The sequence below is a fragment of the Pyrus communis genome, chromosome 13 (assembly GCF_963583255.1).
Source record: "Pyrus communis chromosome 13, drPyrComm1.1, whole genome shotgun sequence".
NCBI lineage: Eukaryota > Viridiplantae > Streptophyta > Magnoliopsida > Rosales > Rosaceae > Pyrus > Pyrus communis.
In genome coordinates, this window is record NC_084815.1 from 20,160,565 (window position 1) to 20,175,530 (window position 14,966).

Sequence of the window (14,966 nt, forward strand, 5' to 3'; positions counted from 1 at the left end):
AAAAAATAAAGATCTCTTCTCTTAAAGACTTCATATACATACACACACAAAATGAAAAATATTTACCGTATTTAATAAACCACATACTGTTACAATTGGTGATTATATTTTTTCTAATGATTTAAAAATATAAATACAATTAAATGTTTTATATCACATTTGTCTCACAATACAGGTGAGACTCACTTGTATTAATAGATCTTACCTTTTTTAGAGAATTTGATATAAAAAATATAATAAGCTCAATCAACACATCACACCATATAAATTATAAAATATGATTGAAAAATAGTCTCTTTGTCGTTACCTTACAAAAATCACAAAGCTGCGGTGAAATCCATATTATATTTATAACAAGCACAAGCCACACAACAAAAATACCAAACATTCAACACTCTTCACTTTTCACATTCATCGGGATCTCAAATATCCCACACAGAATTGCTATGCAGCAGCAGATTCGGCTTCTCTGATCAGTGATCACCGGCCGTCGCTTTCATCTGAAACTCCAAGATGGTCCAACTCCATGGGAAGTTCAAGGCCTTCGTCAACAGCAGATGGCTGGTGTTTGTGTGTGCAATGTGGATCCAATCCTTTGCAGGAATAGGGTACCTGTTTGGGAGCATATCACCTGTGATCAAGTCCACCATGGGCTACAGCCAGAGAGAGGTGGCGATTCTTGGAGTGGCCAAGGACTGGGGGGATGCTGTAGGGTTTGTGGCTGGAAGCCTGTCTGAAATATTGCCCACCTGGGGCATTTTGGTCATTGGAGCAGTCCTCAACTTTGTTGGTTATGGCATGCTTTGGCTTATTGTCTCTCAGAGATTGCCTGCTTTGCCTCTCTGGGTGGTGAGTTAACTTGTTCAACTTCAATCCAAGTCTCATCATCAAAGTCTTCTTTTGGGATCTGCTACACAGATTTTATCATAGCTCCTCTCCATATTTTTGCTAGGATTTCAGTTTTTGTTTTTATGAATGGTTTTAGATGTTCGGGACTGCTTCTGGAAGGGTTAAAAGTGTTTCTATATCATAAAAGCGCTTTCTGGAGAAGCAAGGGACCTTCCTGCTTCTTTAGGAAACACTTCCAACTGTTTTTTTAGGAAGCACTTGGGTTGTTAATAAAATTTCAAACATGTTTCTAATAATAGAACTTATGACAAAAGTGCTTGTGAGTATAAGTGATTCCTACAAGAACAGTCTTGAATGAGCCTGATATCGGATTTGGAAAGGATATACATCGACAAAATTTTCTACTGGTAAATCAAATGACTGTACATTTTGTTGTCTTGTACTCTTTGTTGTACTGTTGAAATTCATATATTGAAATTTGCCATTTTTATCACAAAAGAAAATAATACAAAATTGAGTCTTGTGTGTATTCAGTTGGCATTGTTGTAGTCTTCCTAGTGTTTTTTTTTCTTCGCATAAACTGTCATACAGATTGTATTCGTGTCGAATCTGTGTAGTCTTCTGCATTTTTGTTGTGAGCAGAATTGCTAACCAGGTTTTATTTTTCATTTTCTCCTTCTGTGCAGCTCTGCATTTGTATATTTGTGGGAACAAACGGAGAGACGTTCTTCAACACAGCAGCATTGATATCATGTGTGCAGAACTTCCCCAAAAGCCGGGGTCCTATAGTCGGGATCCTAAAAGGCTACGCCGGTCTGAGTGGCGCGATATTGACTCAGATTTACGCAATGATCAACTCCCCTAATGAATCATCGATGCTTTTTATGATTGCAGTCGGCCCATCAATGGTTGCCATTGCTCTGATGTTCATTGTTAGGCCTGTGGGAGGCCACAAGCAAGTCAGGCCATCTGACAATTCAAGCTTCCTATTTACTTACAGCATTTGCCTTGTTCTGGCAGCTTACATGTTGGGAGTTTTGCTCCTCGAGGATTTAGTCAACATAAGTCAACCTTTGATCACATTGTTTGCAGTTATCCTAATCATTCTCATTCTGCTTCCAATTGTGATCCCTGTCATACTGGTTTTCTTTTCCGACCCAACACATTCGATGCAGGAGAGCCTTCTCGTTGAATCGCAGGGTGAAGAAGCTGGAAAATCTGAGGAGGACAAGACTGAGGTCATTTTTAGTGAGGTGGAGAGTGAGGTGGAGGATGATAAGTCCCTGGAAGTGAACTCACTTTCAGTGTCCGAAAGACAGAAGAGAATTGCTCAGCTGCAGGCTAAGCTGTTACATGCAGCTGCGGATGGAGCAGTGAGGGTTAAGAGGCGAAAAGGCCCTCGTAGAGGAGAGAATTTCACCTTGATGCAGGCATTGGTAAAGGCAGATTTTTGGCTCATAGTATTTTCCTTATTTCTGGCTGCTGGATCCGGCTTGACAATTATTGACAACTTAGGTCAGATAACTCAGTCACTTGGTTACAATGATTCGAGTATTTATGTTTCCATGATCAGCATTTGGAACTTTCTTGGACGCGTTGGGGGTGGTTACTTCTCTGAGATTATAATAAGGTGACATACTGCAGAGCCATAAAATTGAGTACTTTTTTTCCTTACACATATTTCGCACAATGATTTACTAGTCCTCATGTGCATGTTTGTTCTTTTACCAGAGATTATGCTTACCCTAGACCCGTGGCAATGGCGGTAGTTCAGGTCATCATGGCATTCGGGCTTTTCTACTATGCCATGGGATTTCCAGGGCAGATTTATGTGACAACTGTGCTGGTAGGACTTGGTTATGGTGCTCACTGGGCAATTTTGCCAGCTGCAGCCTCGGAGCTCTTCGGGTTGAAGAGTTTTGGGGCCTTGTACAATTTTCTTACAATGGCAAATCCCGCTGGTTCTCTTATATTCTCAGAAGTGATTGCTAGTGGAATATACGATCACTACGCGAAGGAACAAGCCACGCTCAGACACCAAATTTCAGGTTCAATGCTCATAAAACCCCTCCGCGATGAGGACTCACTCACTTGTGTTGGCACTATATGCTATTCCATCACATGTGGAATACTCTCAGGACTCTGCATTGTTGCATGTGTTTTAAGTTTAATCGTTGTTTACCGGACTAGGAGGGTTTATACGCAGCTCTATGGATCGAGCACTTGAGCTGCGAAAGCAAAAGGGCAACTGGATACCTACGGCGATCAGCACATTGCGTCTGAAAGGACTTTCTTCCTACGAATCCAAGTCCCCTGTGGGGATTTTTCTCTGAACATGAAATTGAATTCTTTTCTTCTCTCGTTTACAACGGAAGAACAATTCGAAAGATTTGCAGAATATTTCATTGATTACGATCTGCGATGAGAAATTAATAATGTTTCAACTTCTTGATATTTATATGTTAAAAACAGATGCAGTTGCAGAAAAGGTACAATCTTTGTCATGGAAATCTTTTGTTAAAACAACATCAATAGCTTCAAAAGGCTGAGATTTCTTGAGGTTTAAGGAAAGATACCTCGAAAGTGATGCCCATCAAGCGGCCCAAAATCCAGTAGAAGGCTAAAAAGCCCACAATGCCTGATGGGCTTGGTCTTCTGTTTGTCTAATAAGGTAATTAGGTAATTTTCTTACATAATATGGCAAGTTTTGTTGGTTCCACGTCAGCATGAAATGGATATTTTTGGTCAAAATAAAAGGAAAGAGATCCTCTTCAAATATGTTCCACCAAAGCCACTGAATCAAGTGATTTGAGTCTTTAAAATTTGATCAAACGGCTAAAAACATAGGCTCCTTTTAAAAGTTATAATAATTTTAACCGTTTAATCAAATTTCAAGGATCCAAATTACTTAATCTGATGGTCTTGGTGGAAGAGATCCAAAGAGGATCTCTTTCCAAAATAAAATCTACATACATGCGTATCTACCGAGAGAATCTGAGGTGGCATACAGTGCATTATGTTTGCCACAAAATCTAGACTGTATTTACAAACTAATTGATATATTAATTAAGTTTTAATTTAATTCAAATATATTGTTAGAAGGAGCAATATTCGTGTGTCATTTATTTAACGTGTAGCCTTGCGAAGTTAGTTACGGTGAATCTTTGAGCGCTTCTTTTAAATAGATACGCTTGTATAAATTGATCAACAGCTTAAAAATGTGATTGAAAAAGATAATACGTAATATAGCATCGAAGAAAATAAAATAAACTTACGCAAAACATATAGTAAAACAAGATTACATGTTGATTTTCTTATATTCCTAATCAAATTTTCCATATTAGGTAAAATAAATATGGGAATATAGGAAAGTGGCAACCATATAAACAAAAAATTAGGCCAATTGCAACAATGGTCACTATATTTAATTGAGATTTCACTTCTGTCCTTCTAAAATTTTTGTTTTGCTTTCTACATGGAAGAAAGTGAAGTCTCAAATAAACTAGGACCATTCCTGCAAATCGACGCAAAATTTAACCATGGTTAGGGTTTTAAAATGGCCAAGTGGCATGATTTCCAAAAATTGAAACTGCAGTGATAGTCCTTAGAATTTTTTCACGATTTCACTTTCGCCATTGTAGATTTTTTTTCGTTTCACTTTCTACAAGGTCAAAATTGAAATCTCAGGTAAACTACAGGGACCGTCGTTGCAATTTCGCCAAAAGGTTAACCTTGGGTAGGGTTTTAACCATAGGCCAACCAATGGTTAGGTGGCATCATTTTACAAAAGCCGATGCTACCTATATATATATATATATATATGTGAAAAAAATACGTACATGCAAAATATCTCAGCTATTGAATGAATTTCACCAAATAAAAAATTGGGATTACTTGAATTTTGATCAGGGCGAACAGAGGGCGAGCATAAGAATTTTATGGAGAATTCATCAATGGCGTATCTGCGATCGCGAAATTGAAATGGGTAAATTTCATCTCTCTTATATATATCTGTTTGTATATGGTTTCACTGTGGCACGTATGGAATTTTTTTTTTTTGGACCTTTTTTTTCTCATAAATTCTTAGTAATGCTAATAAATTTCTAGGGTTTTAGGCAAAGCTACTGAAATTGGGTAGGTTGAATGCGTGATTTGAACTCTTATTGGCAGCTGATTTGGATTGTTTGCATGTCTGTTTGTTTGTGCGGGTTTTGCATATTTCATCATACATCATCAAATTTTAGTAAATTTGAGAACGGGAGGTTGGTTTTTGTTCTTAAATTTTCAAATTTGGAGCTTGGTTTTTCTGTTTGGATTGTAATTTTTGTTCATTCGAAGTGTTTGATAGCTGAGATTTTACTTCTAAGAGAAATTCTCATTTGGCCTTGTGATGAATTGTGGGAAACGAAAACTTGGAATTCAGATATATCCATACACCCTGTGGTCTGTCATTAGGTTTACAAGCATTTCGCAGGAACAAAATAGGCCGTTAGGATTTTGTTTTACTGCCTCTTGTTGATTGGGATCATGATTTTTCTGATTAGTGGCTGAATGTGAAATGTGTGTGGCATTTCAATCCGTAATGTACTTTTCTTGATTAATCCTTTGTTAATTTGGAGTTCAGTGTTTAACTTGTTGATTTTATGGAGACATGATTTCCCGCGTATTTTGTTTGATCGTTGAATTGAGTATTAAAGATTCGGTAACTGATATATCTTAGGAAGATTGGATAACTGAATGTGAAATGTGCGTGGCATACAAATTCTGTGATTCTCAATGTACTTATGGTAATTCATCCTGCATTTATTTGGAAGTTCAGCGCTTTAACTTGTTGAATTTGGTGGATATGTGATTTCCCGCGTACTTTGCGTTGAATTGAGGATTCTAGATTAGGAGGTGTTAAAGATTCGATAACTGATATATCTTAGGAACATTCTATAACTGAATGTGAAGTTTGCGTTGCATTGCAATCATATGATTCTCAATGTACTTTTTTAATTCATCCATTGTTTATTTGGAAGTTCAGCGCTTTAACTTGTGAAATTTTGTGGACACGTGATTTCCCGCATATTTTGTTTGATCATTGAATTGAGTATTCTAGATTAGGTGTTACAAGATTCGGTAACTGATATATTTGAGGAAGCATTCATTAGCTCTTTTTTTCTAGGTTTTTAGTCGTCTTTGATTAATCATGGCCGTACTGCTTGGGATAATCTTCATGTGTTTAATTAATATCCGAGTTCAATTAGTTTCCTTATTGTGGTTTTCTGTTTTCTGATTGCAGCTGCTACAATACAAAGTAACTTGTTAATGAGGCGTGGAGTGTTAGATAAAAACAATACCCGGGTTTATTCTTGTTCGCAACGTGGAAACGTGGCAGCCTACCAAAGAAAGAAGTACCAAGGGAAATAACGTGGGAAGATAGAGTCACCAACATCGTGAAAATGGAATGTAATAAAGACGAGGCCCTCAGGGCGAAAGAGTTCGCAGAGTTGAAGTTTACAGAGCGTGATGTCTCTGGGGCTCTAAGATTTGCTTTAAAGGCCCAAACCTTGTATCCCGAGCTTGATGGTCTTCCTCAACTTTTGACAACTCTTCATGTTCACACCTCTGCTCAGAAGGGAACAAATGGGGAGACCGATTACTACAAGGTCCTCAGTGCGGAACCGTTGGCTGACAAGGACACAATCCGAAAGAAATACAAGAGACTGGCACTCTCTCTCCACCCAGATAAAAATAAATCTGTAGGCGCAGACGCTGCTTTCCAAATTGTTAATGAAGCCTGGACTTTGTTGTCCGATAAAGACAAGAGATTTCTTTATGACCAGAGGCGGAGCTTAGGATACATGCTTGAAAGAGTTCCAGATGGCAACTTTTCTGCAGCAACTAGTCAGAATGGTTTTCATACCTCCTCCAGCTATAATCATTCAAACGGAAGGGATCAGTGGAGTGCAACCTATACCGACCATGTTACTGCAATGAGTCAGAATGGTTTCCATACCTTCTCCAACTGTAATCATCCAAACGGAAGGGATCAGAGGAGTGCTTCTTACCATATTAGAGCAACAAGTCAGAATGGTTTATATACCTCCTCCGACTACAATCATTCAAACGGAAGGGATCAGAAGAGTGCTACTCATACTGAGCATGTCACTGCAATGAGTCAGAATGATTTCCATACCTCCTCATACTATCATCATTCAAACCGAAGGGATCAGAGAAGTGCTACTCATTCCAATTCTATTAAACCTCCTTCTCCACCAAAACCAACATTTTGGACTCTGTGCAGTAGTTGCAAGATGCAATTTGAGTATCTTTGGACTTATCTGAACCAATACCTTCTGTGTCACAACTGCCATCAGCGCTTTTTAGCTTCTGAGACACCAGCCCCCAAAATGCCCAATGGTAGATCAACTCCATGGGTTTCCTACTTTCAGCGAAAGGGTTCTAGGCAGCATAACAGGACCATGAATACATGTGCTCCAGGAAGTTCACAGACTGCTACCATTAATGTGAAGTTAGCAGGAAATTCTGGAGTTGACACATCAACAAAAAAATTTCCGGCAGGAAAATTCTTCAAACGGGCAAGTTTTGAAAGTGGGCAATTACGAGGTTCCTGTGCTGGTCAAACTGCAAGTGACGTTCGCCCAGGATTTGGGGAACTGAAGAGAGGGCATGAAGAGGTGGTTCTAAATAAGGAGGCGCATAAGTGGAATCATGAAGCTTGTAAGAAAACAGATGCTGCCTTAGCATCTGGGTCTCTTGGCGCTGCTTCCAGTTCCGTACCCAAAGAGAGGCCTAAAAAGAAAAGGCATCTGAGCAGGCAAGAGATGGGAACTCAAATGGGAATAGCAAATGGAGGAGTTGCTATGAAAAGTGTATTCGGACTGTACAAGGGTAGTGTTGGTACAGGAAGGTTTGATGTAGCTGCAGTGGATAGTGTCTTGATAGAAATGGCTAAGAAGGAAATTTCCCAGAAGCTTAAAGTGTGGAAGGAGGCTGCTGCACCGAAGACTTCATTTACATCAAAAAATGCAGATAATAACCAGGTGAAAGAGAAGCAAAAGGAAGAAGCTGGCCTGCGTGGTGTAAAAATTAGTGTTGCAGGATGTAGGGCATTTGTGAATCCCAAGAAGTCTTCCCTTGCTAATTCTCATGTTGACGCTGATGTCAAGGAAGCTAATACAGTGGCAATGACTGTTCCAGACCCTGATTTTCATGATTTCGACAAGGATCGTACAAAAAAGTCATTTGGTAGCAATCAGGTTTGGGCTGTCTATGATGAAGATGATGGCATGCCCCGTTATTATGCCATGGTTCACAGTGTGATATCATTGAAACCATTCAAACTTAGCATGAGTTGGCTAAATTCGAAAAGTAACATCGAAATTGCTCCACTAGATTGGATTGCTTGTGGTTTTTCTAAGACTAGCGGGGAACTTCGGATAGGGAAGCATGTAGTCTATAAGAATCTTCCTTCTTTCTCACACAAGGTGGTTAGGTGGAGAAAAGGCAAAAGAGGAGTTGTCTGCATATATCCAACAAAAGGAGAAGTGTGGGCACTATATAGGAACTGGTCTGCTGTTTGGAACGAGCATACCCCAGATGACGTTATTCACAAATATGATATGGTGCAACTGCTTAATGATTACAACGAGGAGCAAGGTCTGACAATTGTCCCACTGGTTAAAGTAGCTGGTTTCAAAACAGTGTTCCGCCAACATTCGGACCAAAGTAAAATCGTGAAAATTCCAAGGGAAGAACTCTTTCGTTTCTCTCACCAGGTCCCTTCTATCACGCTCACCGGTCATGAAGGTCCCAATGTTCCGAAAGGATGCTTTGAGCTTGATCCGGCAGCTACTCCGTCGGAACTGCTTCAGGTGGAATCAGAAGAACATGAAGATGACATGGAGGTGACAGGTGGAGGATGTAATGGTGAAGACCCAGTGGGATTGTTGAAGAGCACCAAGGAAGAGGCTGTGGTGGATAATGGCAAAGTAACTACAGAAACGAGCTTGATAGAAGAGGCTGAGAAAAAAGATTTGCAAGACATGATGAAGAGGGAGGAGGAACCCCAAGGGCCGAAGTTGCTAGTGTATAGTCGGAAACGTTTCAGGAAATACAAAAAGAAGGGTGCTGACTGCTAAGTGATTGCAGCTTTAGTGGACTCATCATCAACAGAAGTAGAAGACTTACAATCTCGTATCCACCTGCGGAACTGAAAGTTCATCCCCTTTTACTGCATCTTCTTCTCCAGTTAGGCAGGGCAGTTATCATGAGTTGCAAGACTGAGGTATATCGCTTTTAGTTCTCTTATCTTTACATTGATGGATCCACAGTTTTGTCCGAAGGCGTGCAAATGCCCTTGAGACCAGTTTCAGTCGTATTTTCAATTTGAACCACAGTTTAGGAGCTTTCACTTTCAAAGTTTTAATACCCGGGGAAGCACTCTTTTATTTTTTTTATTTTTTTAAAAAAATTTTTGTTGTTGCAGCTGGTCGAAAATGCAGACCTCGGAGCTGCTAGATCTTTTAATTGGTATACCGAAAAATGGTTTATAGGGTTTGTTTTCTGTGTTATACCAAACTTGGATAAACTCTTGAGCCACAGCAGAAGGGGTAAACTGAATGAAATTTTCAAGTTGTTAGTTCCTCATTCCACTTGCTCTTGATTGCTATTCCCATGTTTTTATCATATACTTGATTCTTGACCATATTACATTTCAGCATTTCACATTCACTTTTGAGGGATTTCGAAACCGAATCATGTTATTTGTCTTGTAAATGTTTTAGTCAGTTTCTACAAGTCTTGTGTTTTTCAAAGAAAATGCTAAGATTGCAGGAACCCTGGTAAAATCCCTTTGTGTTTTTCACTTCTTACATTTTGCCTGTACAATCCATAGCTTTGAGTAAATAAATGGTACCAAAAACTGAGTTGCACAAATGTTCCCATATGAAAGAAGTAAAAATAGACTTTGGTACGTGAAAAAATGCAGTGTAGAATTAGAGAGAAACATCGGCATGGCAACTAACACGAGATGAGAGACCATTAGACATAGGGTCTTATGTTTTTGTGCGAGCTGCCTTGAGAATGACGGAAATTTCGATAGAGCAGTTTCCACATCAGTTGAGACTAAAATACATTAGATCTTATGTTTTTGTGAAAACATCGTTGGCATTGCAAATGACAAAAACATCGCTGGCGCTGCAAGTTTTTCTTTAGAAAGTTTGAGTGTGTTGCAATACAGCAGTGCATGAAAACCAGATAAGAGTACGACGCTCTCATTCACTGCTGTATAAAGTAAGAGACAACAGGCATCACATCAGTCAACTACAAAGTGTTTGCTTTTGGATCAGGATCCTCTCCTGATCTTAAAAAACTGGGTTTGCTGAGCAAGCAATCGTGATTGTTGAAATTTGATCCAACGGCTACAACCATGAAGACTCCTTCAAAATTATTGTAGCTGTTGGATCAAATTTTAACGGTCACGATTGCCTGCTTAGCAGGCTTAGTTTTTTAAGGTCAGGAGAGGATCCTAATCCTTTGCTTTTGCTCATTGACTTATAAATCTATTTTTTAATAGTCGACAGCCCTAACTGTGCAGATAGTTTTTTGAGAAATTTTTCGGTATGCTGGAAACGTGGTTTGGTACATTAATATATTTGGTGGGCTGGATGTGATACATTGTGATTAATTAAAATGAATTTGAATCCAGTTCATTATTTGTTGTGTCAAAATGTGAGATGAGCATGACTGTACATGATAAACTATGAATCCATAATAGAATAGGCTATTTGACCTATCATCTAGCCCACCGACTAAGCCCTATTATAACAATGGGTTGAAATTTTTTTTTTTTTTTTTCAAACTTCTAACTAATTATATTATTACATTTAGTGTACCAAGCCACGTGTTCGGCACACTGAAAAATCTCTCATCTTTTACTTCAAACTGATATTGGTGCAATGCCACGTGGAATTTGCTAAAAGAAGGGGATTTGTTTTTTTAGCAATAAAAAGAAAGAAGGAATCAACTTTTTCAATTGAAAAAAAAAATTTGAACATATTTAATTTGTGAAATTAGAATTGGAATTTACATACACTTATATCATGCACTAATACCTATGGCGTAGTTTGAATTTTCAAATAATGAGGTTATAATATCAATCAAAAAGTTTTATTGGGCTATTTTATCGAATACCTAATCGGCACCCGCCAATTTCTGTCAATATATGCTAAAAGTTTATGCCAATATATGTCAACAATTACTATTATTTGTAAATGCTTGTCAAGGGTGGATGCAATATGCTATGGAGTAATATCAAAGATTGCCAAGGCTTTTCAACTAAAGTATTTCATGAGCACTTAAAACGCACAATAGAGTCACACAAGAATAGAGAAAAGAAAGACAAATATGATAGAATAAAATAAAAGAAGTAGGAGGAGGAGGTTGTAATTTACTTTGCCTTAGCTATTTGTAGGGGTCACATACAATACACAAAAAAATATACATGGAGTTTTTGAAATTGTTGGGGATTAAAGACAACCAATAACCCCATGCTGGCTCTCCCACTGAATGCAAGCATAAAACAGATTGACGTATGTGATAGAATATTTTGAAGTTTTAATAATAAAAGAAGTGACTTTTGCACTCTTACTTTTTTCTCATAACACATCTCTATTCATTTTTTTTTAGTTTTTGAAAGTGAATAAATCAAAGAAAAATCAACGAGTATAAATAAACCAGGATGTGCAGAACAAAAAAGATCGGTGTTCTAAAATCATTTCCAAATAAAAATCCCTCTACATTGTATTTCATTTCTTCCAAGATACTAAACTCCTCTGAGCGAGACGTTTGTGTATAAGAGCAAGTCCTAAACTCCTCTGAGCGAGATGTTTGTGTATAAGAGCAAGTCCACCGGGGACATTTAGGCTAGCACCCAACAGCCAAAATGGCCCGGCACCCATCCAATCCCCTCCAGCCCAGACCCCTAGGTCGGCTGACAGCCCAAGCTGTCCCATAGGCTAGCCCAGAATGTTTTGAACCAAGGCCCAACCTATGTGACGTCATGCTGATACTAGCGTGATGTCACAATCCATTTAAAATTTTCTTTTTTGCACTAGGCGTGTGGGAAGCACGTGCGAATGGGCGCGCGTCCCCAACAAGAAAACATGGGCAGGGCCCTCATGCGCAGGTGCACTAACGGCTCTTACGGAGAGGGCATGTGGCTCGTTCTGGGTCGTTGGATTTCCAATGCCTAGTTTTCTGGACCGTTGGATTTCCAACGGTAAAAAAAAAAAATTGAATTTGAAATCCAATACCTAGTGACATGGTGTGATTTGGGACGTCCGATCCAGCGATCAACGGTCCACATTTTTCAGACCAAAAAAAAAAAAAAGGGACAATGGTCAGAATTATGACCGTTGGCCATGTGTTAACATATAGGCTATTGGATTTGAATCTTTTTCAAATCCAACGGTCCAAATTAATTAACTAAATTAAAATTAATAAAAAGTTATTAAAAAATTATTAAAAATACAGAAAAAATTAAAAAAAAAATTCTATAAATACCTAACCCTTATATTCCACCTTACACCACATTTCAATATTTTCAACACTTTCTACCAAAGCTTTCATATACTTTTTGTGTGAAAAAAATGGCTACGTGGAAGCTCATCGAAGATGTTACGTTGTGTGAATGCTGGGTTCAAGTCATTCATGACCCGATTACGGGTAATGAGATGGAGTTCCAAGAAATGTGGAGTAGAATTACGGAAACGTTTTGTGCCATACATGGAAAAGATGCCATAAGTAGTCAAGGTCTTCAAGGGTGTTGGAAAAAACTCAACATATCCTTCACTTGTTGGAAAAACGCTTTCTCAATTACTTCTAGTAATTTGCGTAGTGGGACAAGTTTAGCGGATCATGTGACAATTTTGTAGACACTACAAGCACAAGCATTCTACAATTCAAAGAACCACAACAAATCATTCAACAAATGAGAATGTTGGGAAAGGAAATTATCAAAAATTGTCCCAAATACAAAATTATGCCAACAGGTCCAAAAGTTGTCATGCGCGACGTCCTTCTACACAGTTCGCCAAAACCAGACACAGGCACACAGGAAGAAAACACATTTGAAGAAGTGCCTGAGACTCAGCCGACTCGTCGGTCCCTAAGGCCTTAAGGTAAAAGGCGACAAAGAAAAAAAAGGAGTTCTTCCAAAAATGACTACACAAAATATATGGATGAACTTGCTCGCCAAGGTGAATTGAACATGGTGCAGGAAGCGGCTAGAGATGAGGAAAAAGCTATTACTATGGCAGCAATATTAGCAGCTAATGAGAGACGTGATGCGGCAGTGGAGAGACAAAGAGAAATACTTAATCGAGAAAACGAGATGATTAAAGAAGCACTTAATCGAGAAAATGAGATGCTTAGAGAAGAAATGATGGCTTAAGCAGATTGTGACACTATGAACAAGCCTTTAGTAGGATTGTCTCTGAATTCAAAATATTTTTGGACATCGGAAAAAAGAGATGTGGTGCGAATGAGGCGTGCAAGAGACGCAGAAACAAGTCGAGGGGGTTCAAGCTGCACAAATACTAGCAACAAAGATCTTAGTTCCATAAACTTTGTATAATTTCGTATTTATTTGTAGTACTTTATTTAATTTCGTCTTAATTTTTAGTACTTTATGTAATTTTGTCTTTATTTTTATTACTTTTTGTAATTTCTTATTTATTTGTAGTACTTTATGTAATTTCTTATTTATTTTTAGTAATAAATTTAATCTCTTAAATATTTTTAGAACTTTATTTAAACACACCAAATAAACTTAAAAAAAACACACGAAATAAAATTACATAAACCAAGAACTTTATTCTTCCACCACAAACTCCTTTTAATTATCTTCACCTTGTTCCAATCTCTACTGGTGCTCAATTAAGTCACTTTGACAAGTACAATTCCAGTGTGGCTTTTGCATTGAAGTGTACTGCTTAACGATCAATTGATTATAATGTCCATCTCGTTCCAATGGCTCGTGTTGCATGAGATCTTCTGTGCCGTCATGAGCACAATAGATATGTGTTCTTGAGTTGTTCATTGTGTCCGGCTCGTATTCATCGACGACAACATAATCATACTTATCTTCCACAATCATGTTGTGGAGAATGATACACGTTGTCATGATGGATCGAAGAGCCTCGACATCAAACATTCTGGCAGCTGACCTGACAATCGCCCAACCAGCTTACAAGATACTAAAACAACGTTGTACATCCTTCCTACACCCCTCTTGACATTGTGTGAAGTGCTTTTCTTTTTCACTTTGTGGATGTGGCACTGTTTTGATAAACGTTGTCCACCTTGGGTAAATGCTATATGCAAGGTAGTACGGTCCTTCATTTATAACCATTGACCCAATATGTGACTATAGGTGCTTTTCCTTGCAACACTTCGTGGAAGATTGGAGATTGTGCAAAGACATTTAGGTCATTCTGAGCTCTTGGAACACCCAAAAATGCATGCCAAATCCATGTATCAAATAAAGCCACCGCTTCCAAAATAATATTTTTGGCTCATAACGTCTATTACTGTTCACTAAGTGGATTAAATGGGCTGAATGTCAGCGTAATTTGTTAAGAATGAACTTGCTCTAATATCTTTTCTTTTTTTCTCGTAAAGATTCCATGTGCATTTGCCTCCGCAAAGAATAGTATGTGGGACCTACAAATTATTCTTATTTGACATTTTTGGTCTAATTAATATAGAATTCTTGTCGACGTATACAGTGTGTTCTCTTCTTACAAAAATTGAATAAGACCTATAAAATCTCGATGAACATGGAACTCGTACGTGGACGGACGTGATGAGTTAGATTCTCATAATAGTATTAAAAAAATATTCATTCCAAATATGTATAACTCATAAGGTGTTGCTTTTTGGCAAGTTATATACAAAAAAAAACTCCGCCTAGGTTAACATTAATATAAATTTAAGTATTTGACTTAGTTAGTAACTGATTACTAATCATTTTATGCATCTCTATCATACTAAGGCATCCTTTAGCTATATTTATATAAAATAAAATAAGTTAATATAAGGTTCAGAGA

At 38.1% G+C, this 14,966-nt stretch overlaps 2 protein-coding genes across 2 annotated transcripts; both read left to right on the forward strand.

The window, feature by feature from the left end:
- The first annotated feature begins 318 nt into the window (after positions 1-318).
- Positions 319-3,329, forward strand: LOC137712535 (protein NUCLEAR FUSION DEFECTIVE 4-like). The gene is made up of 3 exons (XM_068451615.1): positions 319-849; positions 1,536-2,479; positions 2,581-3,329. The coding sequence occupies exons 1-3, from the start codon at positions 514-516 to the stop codon at positions 3,074-3,076; spliced, it is 1,776 nt and encodes a 591-aa protein (XP_068307716.1). The 5' UTR covers positions 319-513; the 3' UTR covers positions 3,077-3,329.
- A 1,304-nt stretch (positions 3,330-4,633) lies between these two features.
- On the forward strand, positions 4,634-9,554 carry LOC137713454 (uncharacterized). The gene is made up of 2 exons (XM_068452749.1): positions 4,634-4,834; positions 6,134-9,554. The coding sequence occupies exon 2, from the start codon at positions 6,294-6,296 to the stop codon at positions 8,994-8,996; it is 2,703 nt and encodes a 900-aa protein (XP_068308850.1). The 5' UTR covers positions 4,634-4,834; positions 6,134-6,293; the 3' UTR covers positions 8,997-9,554.
- The last annotated feature ends 5,412 nt before the right edge of the window (positions 9,555-14,966 follow it).

Bases quoted from the DNA above. Each gene is read 5' to 3' on its own strand.
- LOC137713454 (XM_068452749.1), top strand. From the start codon at position 6,294: ATGGAATGTAATAAAGACGAGGCCCTCAGGGCGAAAGAGTTCGCAGAG.
- LOC137712535 (XM_068451615.1), top strand. From the start codon at position 514: ATGGTCCAACTCCATGGGAAGTTCAAGGCCTTCGTCAACAGCAGATGG. The intron at 850-1,535 runs GTGAGTTAACTT...CCTTCTGTGCAG, and splicing joins CTGCTTTGCCTCTCTGGGTG to CTCTGCATTTGTATATTTGT. The intron at 2,480-2,580 runs GTGACATACTGC...TTCTTTTACCAG, and splicing joins TTCTCTGAGATTATAATAAG to AGATTATGCTTACCCTAGAC.